The sequence below is a fragment of the Pyrus communis genome, chromosome 12, assembly GCF_963583255.1.
Source record: "Pyrus communis chromosome 12, drPyrComm1.1, whole genome shotgun sequence".
NCBI lineage: Eukaryota > Viridiplantae > Streptophyta > Magnoliopsida > Rosales > Rosaceae > Pyrus > Pyrus communis.
In genome coordinates, this window is record NC_084814.1 from 23,624,452 (window position 1) to 23,639,187 (window position 14,736).

The 14,736-nt window shown below is 37.7% G+C and overlaps 2 protein-coding genes across 6 annotated transcripts; both read right to left on the bottom strand.

The window, feature by feature from the left end:
* Positions 1–5,670: 5,670 nt before the first annotated feature.
* On the bottom strand, positions 5,671–10,516 carry LOC137711684 (diacylglycerol kinase 1-like). Of its 5 annotated transcripts, none has more exons than XM_068450948.1 (8): positions 10,356–10,516; positions 8,560–9,635; positions 7,768–8,134; positions 7,148–7,224; positions 6,735–6,854; positions 6,418–6,582; positions 6,118–6,255; positions 5,671–5,996 (listed from the first exon to the last, which is right to left on the bottom strand). In XM_068450948.1, exons 2-8 carry the CDS (start codon positions 9,565–9,567, stop codon positions 5,847–5,849), a joined length of 2,025 nt encoding a protein of 674 aa, XP_068307049.1. In that variant the 5' UTR covers positions 9,568–9,635; positions 10,356–10,516; the 3' UTR covers positions 5,671–5,846. The 5 variants fall into 5 exon arrangements, with proteins under 5 accessions (XP_068307049.1, XP_068307047.1, XP_068307046.1 ...); XM_068450946.1 differs by having other exon boundaries at positions 8,560–9,752; XM_068450945.1 differs by having other exon boundaries at positions 8,560–9,774.
* Positions 10,517–11,878: 1,362 nt separating this feature from the next.
* LOC137710709 (small ribosomal subunit protein eS19x-like) lies at positions 11,879–13,924 on the bottom strand. Its single transcript, XM_068449813.1, has 4 exons — positions 13,692–13,924; positions 12,550–12,640; positions 12,252–12,435; positions 11,879–12,154 (listed from the first exon to the last, which is right to left on the bottom strand). Exons 1-4 carry the CDS (start codon positions 13,773–13,775, stop codon positions 12,082–12,084), a joined length of 432 nt encoding a protein of 143 aa, XP_068305914.1. The 5' UTR covers positions 13,776–13,924; the 3' UTR covers positions 11,879–12,081.
* Positions 13,925–14,736: the final 812 nt, after the last annotated feature.

Consider the following 14,736-nt stretch of genomic DNA (forward strand, 5'->3'; position numbering starts at 1 on the left):
ATGGTGAAATACTTTTAACCTAATTTTACACAAGAAACCATGGCAGTACCTTGATAAAATTTCTGTAGGCTTCAAAAATGGAAGAAAGAAATAGAAGGTAAAGTAGGTTAGAGAGCGAGAGAGCGAGAGAGGAGAGAGCACAAACTACTGCAGGAAAGAAAGAGAGGAAAGAGGTGCTTAAATACCCAAAAGCACTTGTGAGATTTACATCAATTATGTTACTTTCACAAACGAAAGCAAGGTCAGATTAATAGAAAAGCGGGAATGGAGCATTCAACACGTTTCCAAACACCACCTTACGCTTTCAGTAACAAACAAGGGAAATACAGCCACCCACTTTGTTTTTTATTTCCTTTCAAGTCAAAGAATGAAAACTGCTTACGAGAAAAGCAGATTTCCAAGGGTACCCATGTCACTAAAACACAGATAAAATTGAAGTCAATTGAAGAAAAAACAGTTTTTTGGCATAAAAACAAGGGTTCGAATCAAAGAGTCTGGCCAAACATAACCGATAGAACGGCAATTGCATTACAAATAGGTGATCAGAGTAAAAGCTGGACTGTACGCGTTTTTGGTTCATGTGCCACTATGCGACCATCAAACACCTCATGGGCGAGAAATGTGCACAAACAAGATCGGTTACAAACTTTTAAATGAAGGGATGTGATTTTTATCGAGAAATATGCACAAATAGATTCGGTTACAAACTTTTAAATGAAGGGACGTGATTTTTATCGAGAGAATGTGATTTCCGCACATATTTTTTCTCTTTGACCTTTGTTTTGTTTTATTTATAACGTTTGGATTGGGTGAGTAAATCATAGGACCACAGAAGCGTGTAAAAAGAGAAAAGAGATCTACATGATATGGACACGAATCAAACAATAAAAAGGTGCAAAATCATAGTTTATACACGATTTATTGTTAGTTTATTAACCCTTAAACTTTTTTTTTATTTAAAATTTTATAATCGGTTCTATTTCTGCGCATTAACCAAAAATTAAACACCAGAATTTTACTAATCACCATAGCTAGTTAATAGAGGAAGCTTCAAAGTGCAGAAAGGAAAGGATGTGCTGGTGACTGGTGTGGTGGGGCTGAGAGAATGTTTGAGTAAGATGAAAGCCATGGCGATGGTAATTAATATTAGCTCATATAAAATTGTAGAAAAGTGACAGATAAACGATATTTGATTCAGAAGACAATTAACAAACGAGATTAACGTGTTCGTACCTCAGAAGATGCCCACAAATCAGCACAAACAAGAAACAAAAGGTTGATGGCAAAGCGTGAAGTAAACTATACAAGGATTTTATATATATATATATATATATATAATTAATATATAATTTTGAAAAGGGGAGGGAGCTTTTGCTTTAGAGTCTGCAAAGTTTATGCAACCGGAGGCAGATATCAGTTATGGCAATAAAATGTGTTATATAGGCAGCAGTATTTGCATATTTATTTAGTTACTTATCAGGATTTGCGTATTAACGCAGATATTGTGAGGGATTTTTCAATGTATCGAAAACGGTTCAATACATTAAGTGTTATAATACAATTAATTAATTTTATTTTTTTTCAAGTTTCCAACTAATTGTATCATTACATTTGATGTATAAGATCGTATTTCTAACTCATGGAATTTTTTTCTATTTGGTAGATACATGAATGCCATGGATAAATACTCAATGAATACTCTATTTTTATGGAATGACGCAAACAAAATAATTATAATTTACCAGAATGTCATAAATGTGGTAGTTATAAGTTTTGACTTTATAATAATTTTAGAGAGCGTTTATTGTACCGGATTATTTCAAACTATAATAACTTCAGGAACTAAATTGGATTGGTTTGGCATGAACTAAGTAGTAAGAAGTATAAGAATAATGAAACGTTTGGTGAAATATCGGACTAAATTATTTTTGAGAGCCGAATACTTTTTTATCATTTTTTGACTCATCTAAATAATATTGTATTATTATTAATCCACACATTTTTTTTCTAAGTCACTCTCTCTCCCCCACTCTCTTCCTTTCATTTTCTTCCTCTTCTTCTTTCCTTTCTCTTCTTCGCACCGGCCACAAATGCTCTCGTCGACGCCCCAATCAGCGGCAACCCCTCTCCTCGCCGCCGACAAAATCTCCTTCTCGTTCGAACCTTTTGCTTCTTTCTCTCACCTTTTGCCTCGTTTAAACCTACAAGATCTTTGAAGCACACCTCCAAATTTGCCTTGCTCTTAGCTATCAACCGCTAGAGCTTAAATGTCCCACATGCCTAATCTCTGGATAATTTGCAGCATCATCAATATTAACCTCACAAGGAGAGCTTGATTGTACCTCATGCCTCATTTCCCACTGGCTTAGGGATTGACCTTGTGATCTTCTCCACCACTGACAAGAACTCTAGAAGATTTTATACCAATCTTGAGGCAATTCACCGATGTAGAATGTGCCACGAATTCCTGTGAGACACATCCCAAGTTAAGGCTAAAATTATCAGAGAAGATGAGTGGGATGGCGTTGACATCGATCGAAGCCTCGGATCGAGCCGTGTAATCAGATTTTGAGATTTAGGCGGTGGGTGGGGTTGTCGGTGCAAAGAGATAGAGCAAGGGGGAGAGAGTGAGAGAATAAGACGAAGCGAGGTCTTAGCAGTCTTATTCTTTTCGAGGTATCTCGCTAAGACCGTCTAGCGAGGTTTTTAGTCGTGGCGAGTTCCTTCTAATCCTATTAAAGTTAGTTTTTGTAGGTAACAAATACGGAACTACACTAATTTTTAATCTAGTCCAGTTCAATCTAGTCCAATCATGGATGGAGCCATATAGAGACCAAAATGGCCCCAGACCTACTTTCTTCACACAAGGAAAAAAAATAGATTATGCCTTTGATTTCCAAAGATTTTGCAGGGTATTAGGGCCCCAACCAAAATCTTTTCCTTATTTTCTTCATTAGGTTCGATTTAAGGCTAATAGCTATTATGCAGTTAATCGGCATCATTGTGAGTTTTGGGGGACTCAGGTGATCAGATAGGGTGAGAGAAAGTAGGGGAGAGTGCTTTCTTCATTCTTCCACTTAAAAGGACTTTTATTTTGAATATGAGTCGTGATACTACGCATGGCAGTTGAGTTGAGGAAGAGGATGACAAGAACGACGTCATACCAAACCCAAATGATGGTGGTTGATAGCTCAGGACATGACATATCTTTATTTTTCTTAGATTAGAGAAGCATTTTAGGGTGAGACTTTTGGGTCCCTCCTGAGTTAAAATTCTAGCTCCGCCACCGAGTCCAATGAAGGCTAGTGATGATGAACAAATGCACTCTTAACACATTGAGTGAAATTATGCAGAGTGTGACAACAAATGTATTAGTTTTGTGTCTAAATAACACTAATCTCTTCCAAATAGTTTCACATATTTTGTATGAGATGAGGCGCACACATTAAGTTTAGCATACCAGAATGCCATAGATGTGGTATACTCTCTTATTTTTTTTGGCCAAACCAATATTACCTTATGGAGAGTTTTTTATTAGGGAATGTATGTTATTTCTTCTTCTTCTTTTTTCAGTTTTAAACAATCATGAGATATGAATATGATTTGTCTTATGGAAGCATTGCTTGAAAGTTCATAAAGATAATTAAGAAATTCAAATAAATTAACAAGCATTGAATAATTTTGTAGTGGATAATTTGAAGTATAAATGCTATAAGTATCATTGAGTTTTATAAATGAAAGGTGAACCTCTTTATGACTGATTTTAATTTGCATGTTTTTGTTTTACGAACACAACTAACTATTGATTTTGTGATATTTTTCTTTTTAATTTGAATTAATAAATAAATGTAAATAAAGAGTATCTTAAAGAAACAAAAGTTACTTTTTATAAATAAAAAAACTAGATCGAAGTTGTAAGTTTTACTTGATTTATAAGATTATATGCATGCATGTACCTCAAATACTTTATATTACAATTGTCAAAAGTCAATACTTGGATATTAGAAGATTAGAGTTGAGTGTGGAATTCACTCCATTAATACAGTTTAATTAAATTCCTTCACTTAAGATTATTTTGCTAATTAATCACTTAATTTAAGATTTGGAAGCAAGTAAAGCATGTGCAAACATATGATGAGAAAGAAAAATGCCACTTTCCCAACCTCCACGCTGTCAAAAACCTTTAAAAAGACAACAACAAAAAAAAAGCATAATTTGGAGGAAAGCGTCTTAGCTTCTTACACATTTCTTTTTATTTATGATCATCAGATCAAATAAATTAAACATAATCAACGACCCATACTAAACAGGAGTGTATAAGAAGATAAAAAAGATGTGAAGATCACTTCCTAATTTACACACACACGACATAAACTATAAATAAAAATAAATAACTTGATGCTTTCATGTCTAACACCATTCATTAATTTTTTGCATTTGACAGTCAGACCGTCATATGACATTATTAATTTACAAATGGTATAATCTTAGTTGATCTTTGACGGTATAATTGATGTTTATAAACTTATGATATAATATTAATAAAAACATTAAAGTGAATTGACATACCAATTACCACACTGCGTAACCACGTGGCATTTCTGAAAAACTTATGATCTCAATGTGGAAAAAGAATGTCCATCGAGGACGTACAAAACAATGCAAGTCACTTAGTAACATTCACTTAACCAACGTTACTTACAAGGCAAACTACCCATCCACCCATGAACACTCCCAAAACCTAATATTCAAACCTTAACCCACTTCCTCAAGCTCTCTCAACTCTTTCAAAAAAACATGGGAGAGGCTTCAACGCCTATAGACCTAGCAACTTTCCTGGAAATCCCGGCAGACAAAAAGCCACAAATAGCCACCGCGACACATGCTCACCCCCGCATGATAAGCCCTGTATGGCGGCTGAGCCCGAGTCACAACGGCAGCACGCTATACGACTCATACGAGTTTCGAGCTGTGACTCACCAACTCAACAAGGCCATGCAAGCTTCGAAAGCTTCTTCGTCGAGTCGTTATATGCACTGCTTCAACTCGCCTATGTACAGACAAGGGTTAAGTCGCATTGTCAAAGTGCGTGCCAAGAAACCGAAGATAAAATTGTGCCCGCCGCGGTTGTCTTGTGTGGCTACCGGGGACCAAAAGCCGAGCGCAAGGCCGGCAGGGGCGGTGACGAAGGGGTTTGTGGCAAGGGCGTGGAAAAAAGTGAAGCAAGGATTTTTGAAGAACAAGCAAAAGAATGAGGGTTGATTACTACTACACTGCTTGCGGGTTTCCTCCTGAAGTTATGAGCAGTTTCAATAAGCCTTTGGAGGTTGTAAACTATTTATGTATCGCATTCAAGGCTGACATGAATCTTCTCCGGTTAGAACTCCTGCACGCTCAAATCTTTCGTCCTTCGGAGAAACCGAAGGGGTCAGCCGGTAGCTCTTCCCTGAGCACATTTCTGTTGCAGTTCAGTAGTCATGCATCCCAACTTCAATCGGGTTCAATCTCCTGGTAATATATGATTTTCTTAATTTCAATGTACTTTCAGTTATGTATAGTACGAGAGACTTCCATCCGCCGCTTGGTATCCCACCATTATATTATTGATTTGAGACGCCACAGTAACATTAGTAACTTACCAGAGAGTATAGGTGTTGAGTCCTCGTATAATAGGATACACCGTTGGTCCTTTGGCCGGTGTCGAAAAATTGTAAAATTTCCTATTTCCATTGATGATGAAGTTTCATGTACAACAACGCTTCCACAAGAAGCATGCTATTAAAACCACACCCAAAAAACAAACAAAAAATAACAAAAAAAGGAATAAAATTATGTGCGGTGGGTTTTTAAGTCATCTTCAGCGCCATTTCTTGAAGAAGAGCTCGCTTCTGCACAGCGTTTATCACGTTGTTGGTTTCGGCATTCTCAAGAACATCGGTGACGATGGCGGCTGCGTGACCCAGTGGCTCCTCGGCTGCCCGCCTCAACATGAAGGCCTGCGCACGACATAATATGGCAAACTTAGTGAGGGGTTTAGCTATAAATTAGATTGTCATCTGATGAGAATTTTGAGAGAGAAAGAGAGAGAGAGAGAGAGAGAGAGAGAGAAAGAGAGACCTGGCCGTGATGGGATATAGCCAACGTACAAGGTTGTTGAAACCAAGGCTCCCCGTCGACCTGAACAGGCAATGCCGCAAAGAGCTGTATCTTAATTGACTGGCCCTGTGCCAGCCTTCGAGCACGGGAAAGCCCAACCTGTACCAAACATAACAGCAGATCGGAAAAATAGCACGCTATCGAAATCTAGCGTTCACGCTGGATTTGGAAAACCATGAGCCGTTTTTGAATTGAAACTAACTAGCAAGACATCATTCCGATATGTAATATATGCATCACACATATAGTGAGGTAGAGTACCTGAAGTTTCCCAAGGTGCCATGTTCCAGAAATGCTCACAACCTCAAGTATTTTATCATGCATAGATTGTGGATCAAAATTATCATAATTTTCGTCTTCATTTTGCCACAGATCTACACCACCCATGTAGCTCCCAATGTTCGCTACAAGCACACCTTCCGCATCCTGAAAATGCATGCAAAATTGTCAAGCACTGATAATCTCAAAATTAGTCAATCATAATTATATCCAGACAGCCAAATTTGAAGCAATATGATGATTTCTGAATCAGTAATGATTGTGCTGTGTATTTATGGTTAAAATCTTTTCATACTCACGTCGGGGACATCTACCTCAACGCCGTCCACCTCAACTTGAACTTGCCACGGAAAATCTTCAAATGTTCTATCTATTATACCCTTCGCACCTTCTCTTGCATAAAGAACTTTATTCATGAACTGCACGTAGATAACAATCTCCGTATCTTAAGCAGGACACGTCAAAGTAAAATCTGAATAAAACTACTAACAAACAACTATTACAACACGAACCGATTTACAATGTGATGTGATCCACCCAGGGTGAGGTATGATTGTATTTAATTGCTTTCTAAATTATAGTTAACGACATGTGATCTCAGACTCGAAGATGCAATATAGCACCACAATCCATCAGTCTATTGCCTAATATAGCACAAGGGAGATTGACTCTAAATAATTTGAATTCCATTTTAGTTAAGTATTGATATTACCTGGTTATAAAACTTCTCTGGATTCTCCTCTCGTAGATTATGAATGTCCAAAGCAACCTTAGCATCACACCCAATTCCTGCAAATGAAGCAGGCCAGAGTTGGTGATAAATGGTAAGTCTGGTGAGATCTCATTCAATGTGATGAAAATCTCACACAAAAAGGCGTAGAAGTTACAAAAAGGCGTAGAAGTTAGCCAGAATACTCAGAACTAACTCATCAACCGACCATATTGACATTGTTTCATCAGATTTGGGATAAATTTCATAAGGTTTTCTTTTCTCCTTGCAGAAAATATTCCATTTCACCTCATACATATGATATATAGTGACAGTGAGCTATATACAGACTGAACGAAAAGATGAAGGTAAAGATGTAAAAGCCAACAAATTGATAACTGGCCCAATACAACAGAGATTGGGGACCGAGACTTCACAAGCTAATGTGAGCTGAGTATATAGTTTGAGAACTGATCTGAGTTAAAACTCAAGTCAATAACTATGAGACATACAAACAGCACGAGAACAAGAAAGATCAAGCCAAAATAACAGTATTCCATCCAACTACTCTAGGTGTATCTCATTTATAAACCAGATAATCACAAGCTACTATGATTACATACCAAGATAGTTGTTTAAAAACTTTGGCGACTGGAGCTGCTTCCCCTGTTGATTTACAATTGCTACCTTCCAACGATCAAGGATGGTTACTGCAGCATGCTCTATGTGGTGCAAAACTGTGCAAAGGCCTCCTTGTCTCTCCACTGAGCCCAGACCTCCTCCCCATGACAAAACTCTAGCAAGATCATTCCCCGTTCCAGCAGGAAGAATAGCAACTGGAGGAGGAGAAACAAAATTTTGCTCTTCTATGGCATCCAAAACCCAACCAACGGTACCATCTCCCCCACACACAAGAACTCTGAAGTGCTGCACCTTTCTGAACAAATAAAGACCCACCTCTGGTCCCTGTGTTGAGCTCAGCTCAAAAACCTATATGAAACACAAGTACATGCAAGCATTAAACAAAAATATATGAGATACCACAACTACTAATAACGAACCGGTTGATCAAACTTCATAGACATCAATTGAGGAGACAGCCCTCCATGTAATGTTGATAAAATGTAGCGGTTAGAATATTGCTTTTAGGGCTTCCTATTACATTAAGGAGCTAAACTGGCAGGTCTTTTTTTTGTTGCTCCCATTAGATCCCATTTGTGCAGTGGCATTTCCCACAAAATTCAAACCTCAAACCTTAGTAAGAACATTACTTAACCCACATAAATAGAAACGAAAAGAAATAGTTTTTTTTTTTTTCCATCATGGTATGCAATAACCTTTCTTGACTCATTCAAATATCAACAATGGAAAATAATTGTTTTTTCCAACTATTCAAGATAGTAGAGAAATCAAACCTGAACAGGGTTGAGAAGAATATTCAAACGTTGCCTCAATGAATTCCCACGCTGAGCCCCACTCTTCTTGTTGATAAAAACTAACAAGGGTCTTGCATCTGGTGATAAATCAATCAACTTATATCTTTGTTTCATCCGTAAAACCTGAGACTCGTCCTTCTTTTTGTTTGACGTGCTCCTCTTGAAACTGGGCTTAGAATCCAACTTGTTATCTACATCATCATCTTGGTGCTGCAAATCCACATTCACAGTACCATTGCGGTTTTCCTCAACTTCATGAGAACCATTAACAGCTTGAAAAGTACCAGGTATGCTTTCTGTAGACATATCCCCAGTACTACCACTATTTCCCGTGACAACAGAGTTTTCATTTCCATGCTTTGACTTCTTGCTCTGGCTTCTAATAGTTGCACGTACTGAAGATGCTATTTCATTGGCTCCATGAGTAATGGTGCTCAAAAAACCACCTGCGGAAGTCTGGTTCAATTCCTTTACATGAAGGGGTGACAGAATCAACCTTCTGAATGGACCTAGATCACAAATATCGCCTGTTTCATTGGACATGCTACTGTGGCAATCAACATGTACCACTGTTTGACACCACAAGCAGTACCATATTGGGGATCCACCAAGAAAAGACCCACTACATGGTTCTTCACAATAGCTGCAGAAAGAAGTTTCATCAGGTAGATCTGCTGCCTCTCTCCAACGGACAGCCCACTGGTGCATCACGTGCTCAAACCCCATCATGAAAACACACTTGCAATCCTTATGCGCACTAGAAGAGCAGCTCAGATGAGCCACAGCACCGCAAATGTTGCAAAGGTGACTAAAACTATCTGAAGCTGTCATAGGCCCAAGAGTTTGAGAAGGGCTCATGGATTTTAGGCAAACACAGCAATTCAAGTTCTTTCCACGAGATATAGATTCTATAACCCAAGTATGAGGAGCTATAGGAACCTTCTGACGTGCCTTCGGGTTTTCCTTTGACCTGGCTATGGCTTTCATCCAACTTAAATTGATATTTCTCCTCCATTGGAAGGCGGAGTAGGCTATGGTAAAAATTCCAACTAGGGCTGCAATAAAGCAAGAGACTATGAAAAGGCGATCGGTTGGATTCTTGTTGTTCCAATAGGGCAAAAACATATCAAAGTCTCCATCGTAATCCATACTCAGTGACTACCTCTTCGAATCTACATAGACGCACCCAGTAAACTGCCTAAAACCCAATTTAATTAGAAATCAAAGTCATAAATCCTCCAATACGATTTTATCATTCGCTAACACTATCAAAACCCTCAAACTCATTCCCACACCCAACTCATCATCCTACTTAATTCATACACCCTAGTTCATAAAAATAAGAAAAATTGTTCAACACATAAAACGAATATTATTCCAATTTTCCAAATGTTTCCGCAGAGCACTTGGTACTTGCTAACATTGGATTGTTCAACACATAGTTCTATCATGAAACTAAAACAGAAAAATTGGCAGCTTATTGAAAAAAAATATATATCTAAACATTTTAAACATAGATGATAGTCCAGTCAAACCAATAAACTTCCATATTTTCAGACCAAGCAAACAACCCAACCTAACCTCCTATAATACTTCATTTTCTATTCCAATTTCTCGGCAACCAAACAGAAAATCTAAATACAAAATACAAATTAACATACATACATTCCAATATCTAACTATATATACACACACACTATATACGCACGGAAACATGAAGATTTCAGAAAATGAAGCATGAAAGGATTGAAACTGGAAAACGAAAAAGGACTTACAGTGACGGACGGCGGAGGACGGAGGTGCGATCCGCCGATCTAGCTTGATCCACGCCGGGAGGCAAAGCTTTGGAGAGTGTAGGAATCAGAAGCTAAAACCCAAATCCAAGGAAAAGCAAATGGCATTTCGAATTCGATTTTTTGTTTTTCTTGAGCGCTAATTATTTAATTTTTGTTTATTTATAGTTGTAAGATTATGAGGTGAAGTGGTCGGCTGGTGTAGTGTAGATGGCGCGTAGGCTACGTGGTGGACGGAGGGGGCATGACGTGGAGCGCTTTTTGTGGGACCCGGAACCTCCGTTCTCCCTGGCTGTTCGAATACTTGACACTTGACAGCTCTCTTCGGGCTCCGGTCTTTATCGAGCCGACATCGGTGTAATTTTTCATTTTTACAGCAAAAATATAGAAACTATTAGGATTAAACCACCGGAAAATGATCATTTCCAGATCCCTTTCATTTAATTCTTTTCGTCAAATAATTTAAATTCTTAAAATTTGATCTAACGACTACAAACAATGGTACACTCTAAAAGTTATAATAACTTTAACAATTGAATCAAATTTTAAAGATTCAGATTGTTTGATAAGAAGGATTAGATAGAAGGAATCCAAAAGAATTCTTTCCTAAACTACCGACCTAAATTAGGATTGAACTTTAAATTGGATTTTAGTTACTCGTGAAATTTGATTGTTTCACTAATTCCAAAAAATTTAGACACTTCAATCGACATCAAAGATATTTTAGGAGAATACACTTCTTTTAAAAACACTTCTGCCCAAAAGCAGTTTCACAATAAGCTCTTATATAAAAAAGAAACACTTTTGCTCAGAAACAGTTTCATAGTAAGCTCTTGTACTTAGAGTATAACGAAATGATATTTTAGGGGAATACGCTTACCTAAAAAACACTTTTGCTCATAAGTTGTTTCACAGTAAGCTCTTATATTTGGAGTACAACGAAATTTTTAGAAAGAATTTCAGGTGCTTATATTTGGAGTACATTCAATATTCCTGGAAAAACATTTGTAACTACTTCATGTAAAAAACACACGACGGATATTTCTTTCAAAAAGCATTTCAAGTGTTTCTTCAACACATAATCACTTTGTATTTTTTTTTTTTTTTTTTTTTTTTTTGCAAACATTATTAGGACTGCTTGTGCTGATTTGATAGTGTTATTTTCACAGCACTTCCAATGCTTTTAAAATAGCCCCAAAACTTTTAAGAAGCAGCACACAAGTGCTTCTTTCAAAGACTGAAAGTGCTTTTTGAAGAAGCACTTGCATTTTTACTAAAAATTTCAATATACTTCTAATGGAAGCGCTTTTACTAGAAATGCTTATGAGCAAAAGTGTTCTAAAAAAGACGCTCCAAACAATACTTCCAATTTCAATTTCCAAGTCGCTTATTAAAAACTTCTCGTGCCTGTAAGTAAAAGACACTTCCAATAAAAGCACTTCTTAGCAAAAGCACTTTATAGAGATGCATCTCCAAACTGTGTAGGTGAGTAAGAAGGGTTCATGTAACAAAACTTAAAATTGAGAAAGCCAATTTCAACATAGCACTTCAAAATTAAACCGAATAACGAAGGAAGCGATGTTCCTGATCATAAAAGTGCCAAGACACAACACATCAAAATCCTTCCTATATCTACTCATTCAAGCAAAACTGCAAAAAGTTTTCTAACTTGTTTTGCATCCATAATCAAGACTTTCACGTAACCCGCTTAGATTGCGACAGCGATCCGTCCAGCAACTTGGTCGAGATCCCTCTGGCCACTAGATGAGATTTTCCTTCCACTAAAACACAGGAATACAAGTGGTTTAGTTGCCAAAAACTTCAATTCATGTTGTCGTTTGTCATAATGAAACCAAGAGTTATGTGAAAGGAACTCACCCTTTGGCGTCAACGTCAATGATGTTTATCCTCTGCAATTGTTGAAGAATGTGACGAGCAATAGCGCCACTGCTTTTACAGAAATGAGGCGGGCGACTGCCATTCCTCTTGCTTCCTCCATAAATCCTACGGAAGGCACCTACACCAAGACCACCCCTCAAGTAGATTTTCCTTGCCATGGATGCTGCAAAGATAATTAAATTCGGATTAAGATACGCACAGTAAACAGTTTTATCACACCAAAACTAGCGGAAGGTTTTGTGCATATGGGGAGAAAGGGATAGAGAATTCCACATACCAGATCTGATGTAGTACCAATCAGGGTCGTACGGTGCAAGCTCCTTGAATGTAGCGGTCTTCACAATGTCGGTCCAGTCAGGAAGCTCAATCTATCATGCGAAATGAGAAGAGACTCCTCATTGAAAAGGGGCAACAAAGTAAACCTACTAGCGAGTGAAGAGATATCATATACAAAAAATCATTAAACAAAGTAAACCTACTGGCAATTACGTTTCTACCTTCAAGGATATCACGTGACTATAAGAACTTCTGTTTTTTGTCTTCAGAAATGGAAAGAAAAAAAAAGAACGAAACACCGGCTAAATAAGATTTCTTTCGTAACAAAACTAAAGAACTTGCAGCCAGAGCGGGTACAAGATACAAAATCCAGCATCCATTACTGATGGCCACAACTAAAGGGCCTAACGTAACGGTGGTTTACACACATTGTATGCAATTTTTGTTCACTCGAAGAAAGTGAGACAAACGACTATAACATGCTTAATTGCTAATGAACCTTTCAGAGACCAAAACAACACAACGCAGAAATAAAAGTAATTTCAAAGGATCTACTATGTTTTCATAACAATTGAACACTCGCATTCCCTCAGCGCCACTCAATAGCGAGAATGGCATATCCAATCCGGTGTTTTTCCGAAGCATTATAGTTCAGCAATTTCCTTTTCCCTTTACGAGCCAAAATTCAGTTTCCTCTCTTAAAATCGCACAAATTGACCAATGTAAGAGATCCAACAAAACCCACAACAAACGCAGCCTCCCATTTTTCACAAATTTACACTTGTTTCAGCATACAAACTATAACAAACTCGAATGCTGGAGAACCAAAAATTGAAACCAAATGTTGCGATTATCTAAGCTTGCAATCTGTGCATATGACAATAAGTGTATCGATCCTAAAATATATAGGGCTCGTGCTTTTAAAATGATTTTGGCGAAAATGTTTTTGGGTTATAAAAGCATTTAAATTGCTTCCTGCAAAGTGCATTTTGAGGATTCACTTGTATTTTTACAGAAGATTGGTCCCAAAAATATTTTCACCAAAAACGTTTTCAGTCATTTTAAAAGCACTTCCAAACGAGCTCATAGCCACACAACACAGATATATGCACACACACACACAAATGAGAGATAGAGACTGACTCGGCCGGAGCGCTTCAGGTGAGCGGCGTAGCCCTTGACGAATTCATGGGGGGACACGTCCTTCACTGTTCTCGCCGCCTCCATCTTCCGATTACGTAAAGCTCTGCTTCACCTTCTCCTTCTCCTTCTCCTGCTTGCTGCGGCGGCGGAGCACGTCCGAGTCTTCTTCTGGCTTGTGCGTATGGGAGGAGTGTAACCAAGGTTTGGGATTAGGGTTTTATGCGGTTCGGCTGTTGAAGCATATTGATCCCAATTGGAAAATACGAAACCCGTTCGTTATTTTTTCTTCGAATCTCAGATTGGGCTTCTTTCACATTTTCCATATTTGGGCCCAACTAAATCAGTTTTGGGTTTTTGGGACTACGGTAGACTCAAGCCCAAGTATTGTGGGTCAAAAACATAGGCTTACATATTATGAGTCCAAGGCTCGGTCTCTCGGTCATCTGGTAATCGAGGTTTTTTTGGTCACCTATCTTTGAATTTGATATTAGAGATTGAGATTAAAATAACAATATTAATTTATTTTTCACCATAATATCCAATTTAATGGAGAGTGACCTTGCATTCATTCATCACGTAGTGACCAAAAGAACATTTTTGTAAGGATGGTGCTATTCACACATATTTTTTTACCTCCCCACACACCCCATGTTAATTTATATTCTTTGATCTTCTTTAGTTCATCAATCCAACGAGCAAAAATTAAGAAAAGTGTGTAGGAGGTAAAAAGAGGTGTATGGATAGCTCTACCCTTATGTAATTATACTAGCGTCCTCAAAATTAAAATCAAATCTCATATTGGCCTATGAAGTCACGAATTATATGGCTCGTTTGGAAGTGCTTTTAAAATGGTTAAAAGTGCTTTTAGAGAAAATAATTTGGGTTTCAAAAACCGTTAAAGTGTTTCCTACAAGAAGTACCAGTTATGTGCTTCCAACTGGTGCTTCTTGCAAGAAGCACTTCAAGTGTTTTTCCATAATTCACCTTCATTTTTACGAATGATTGGTTCCAAAAACATTTTCATCAAAAGCATTTTTCGTCATTT

What these genes read in the sequence shown, in the direction of transcription:
- LOC137710709 (XM_068449813.1), bottom strand. Translation starts at nt 13,775, where the DNA reads ATGGAGGCGGCGAGAACAGTGAAGGACGTGTCCCCCCATGAATTCGTC. An exon ending in ACCTGAAGCGCTCCGGCCGA is followed by an intron (nt 12,641 to 13,691) that starts GTCAGTCTCTAT and finishes TTCGCATGATAG; the next exon opens with ATTGAGCTTCCTGACTGGAC. An exon ending in ATTGACGTTGACGCCAAAGG is followed by an intron (nt 12,155 to 12,251) that starts GTGAGTTCCTTT and finishes CCTGTGTTTTAG; the next exon opens with TGGAAGGAAAATCTCATCTA.
- LOC137711684 (XM_068450946.1), bottom strand. Translation starts at nt 9,729, where the DNA reads ATGGATTACGATGGAGACTTTGATATGTTTTTGCCCTATTGGAACAAC. An exon ending in GGCACCTTGGGAAACTTCAG is followed by an intron (nt 6,256 to 6,417) that starts GTACTCTACCTC and finishes TGTTTGGTACAG; the next exon opens with GTTGGGCTTTCCCGTGCTCG. An exon ending in CTATATCCCATCACGGCCAG is followed by an intron (nt 5,997 to 6,117) that starts GTCTCTCTTTCT and finishes TGTCGTGCGCAG; the next exon opens with GCCTTCATGTTGAGGCGGGC.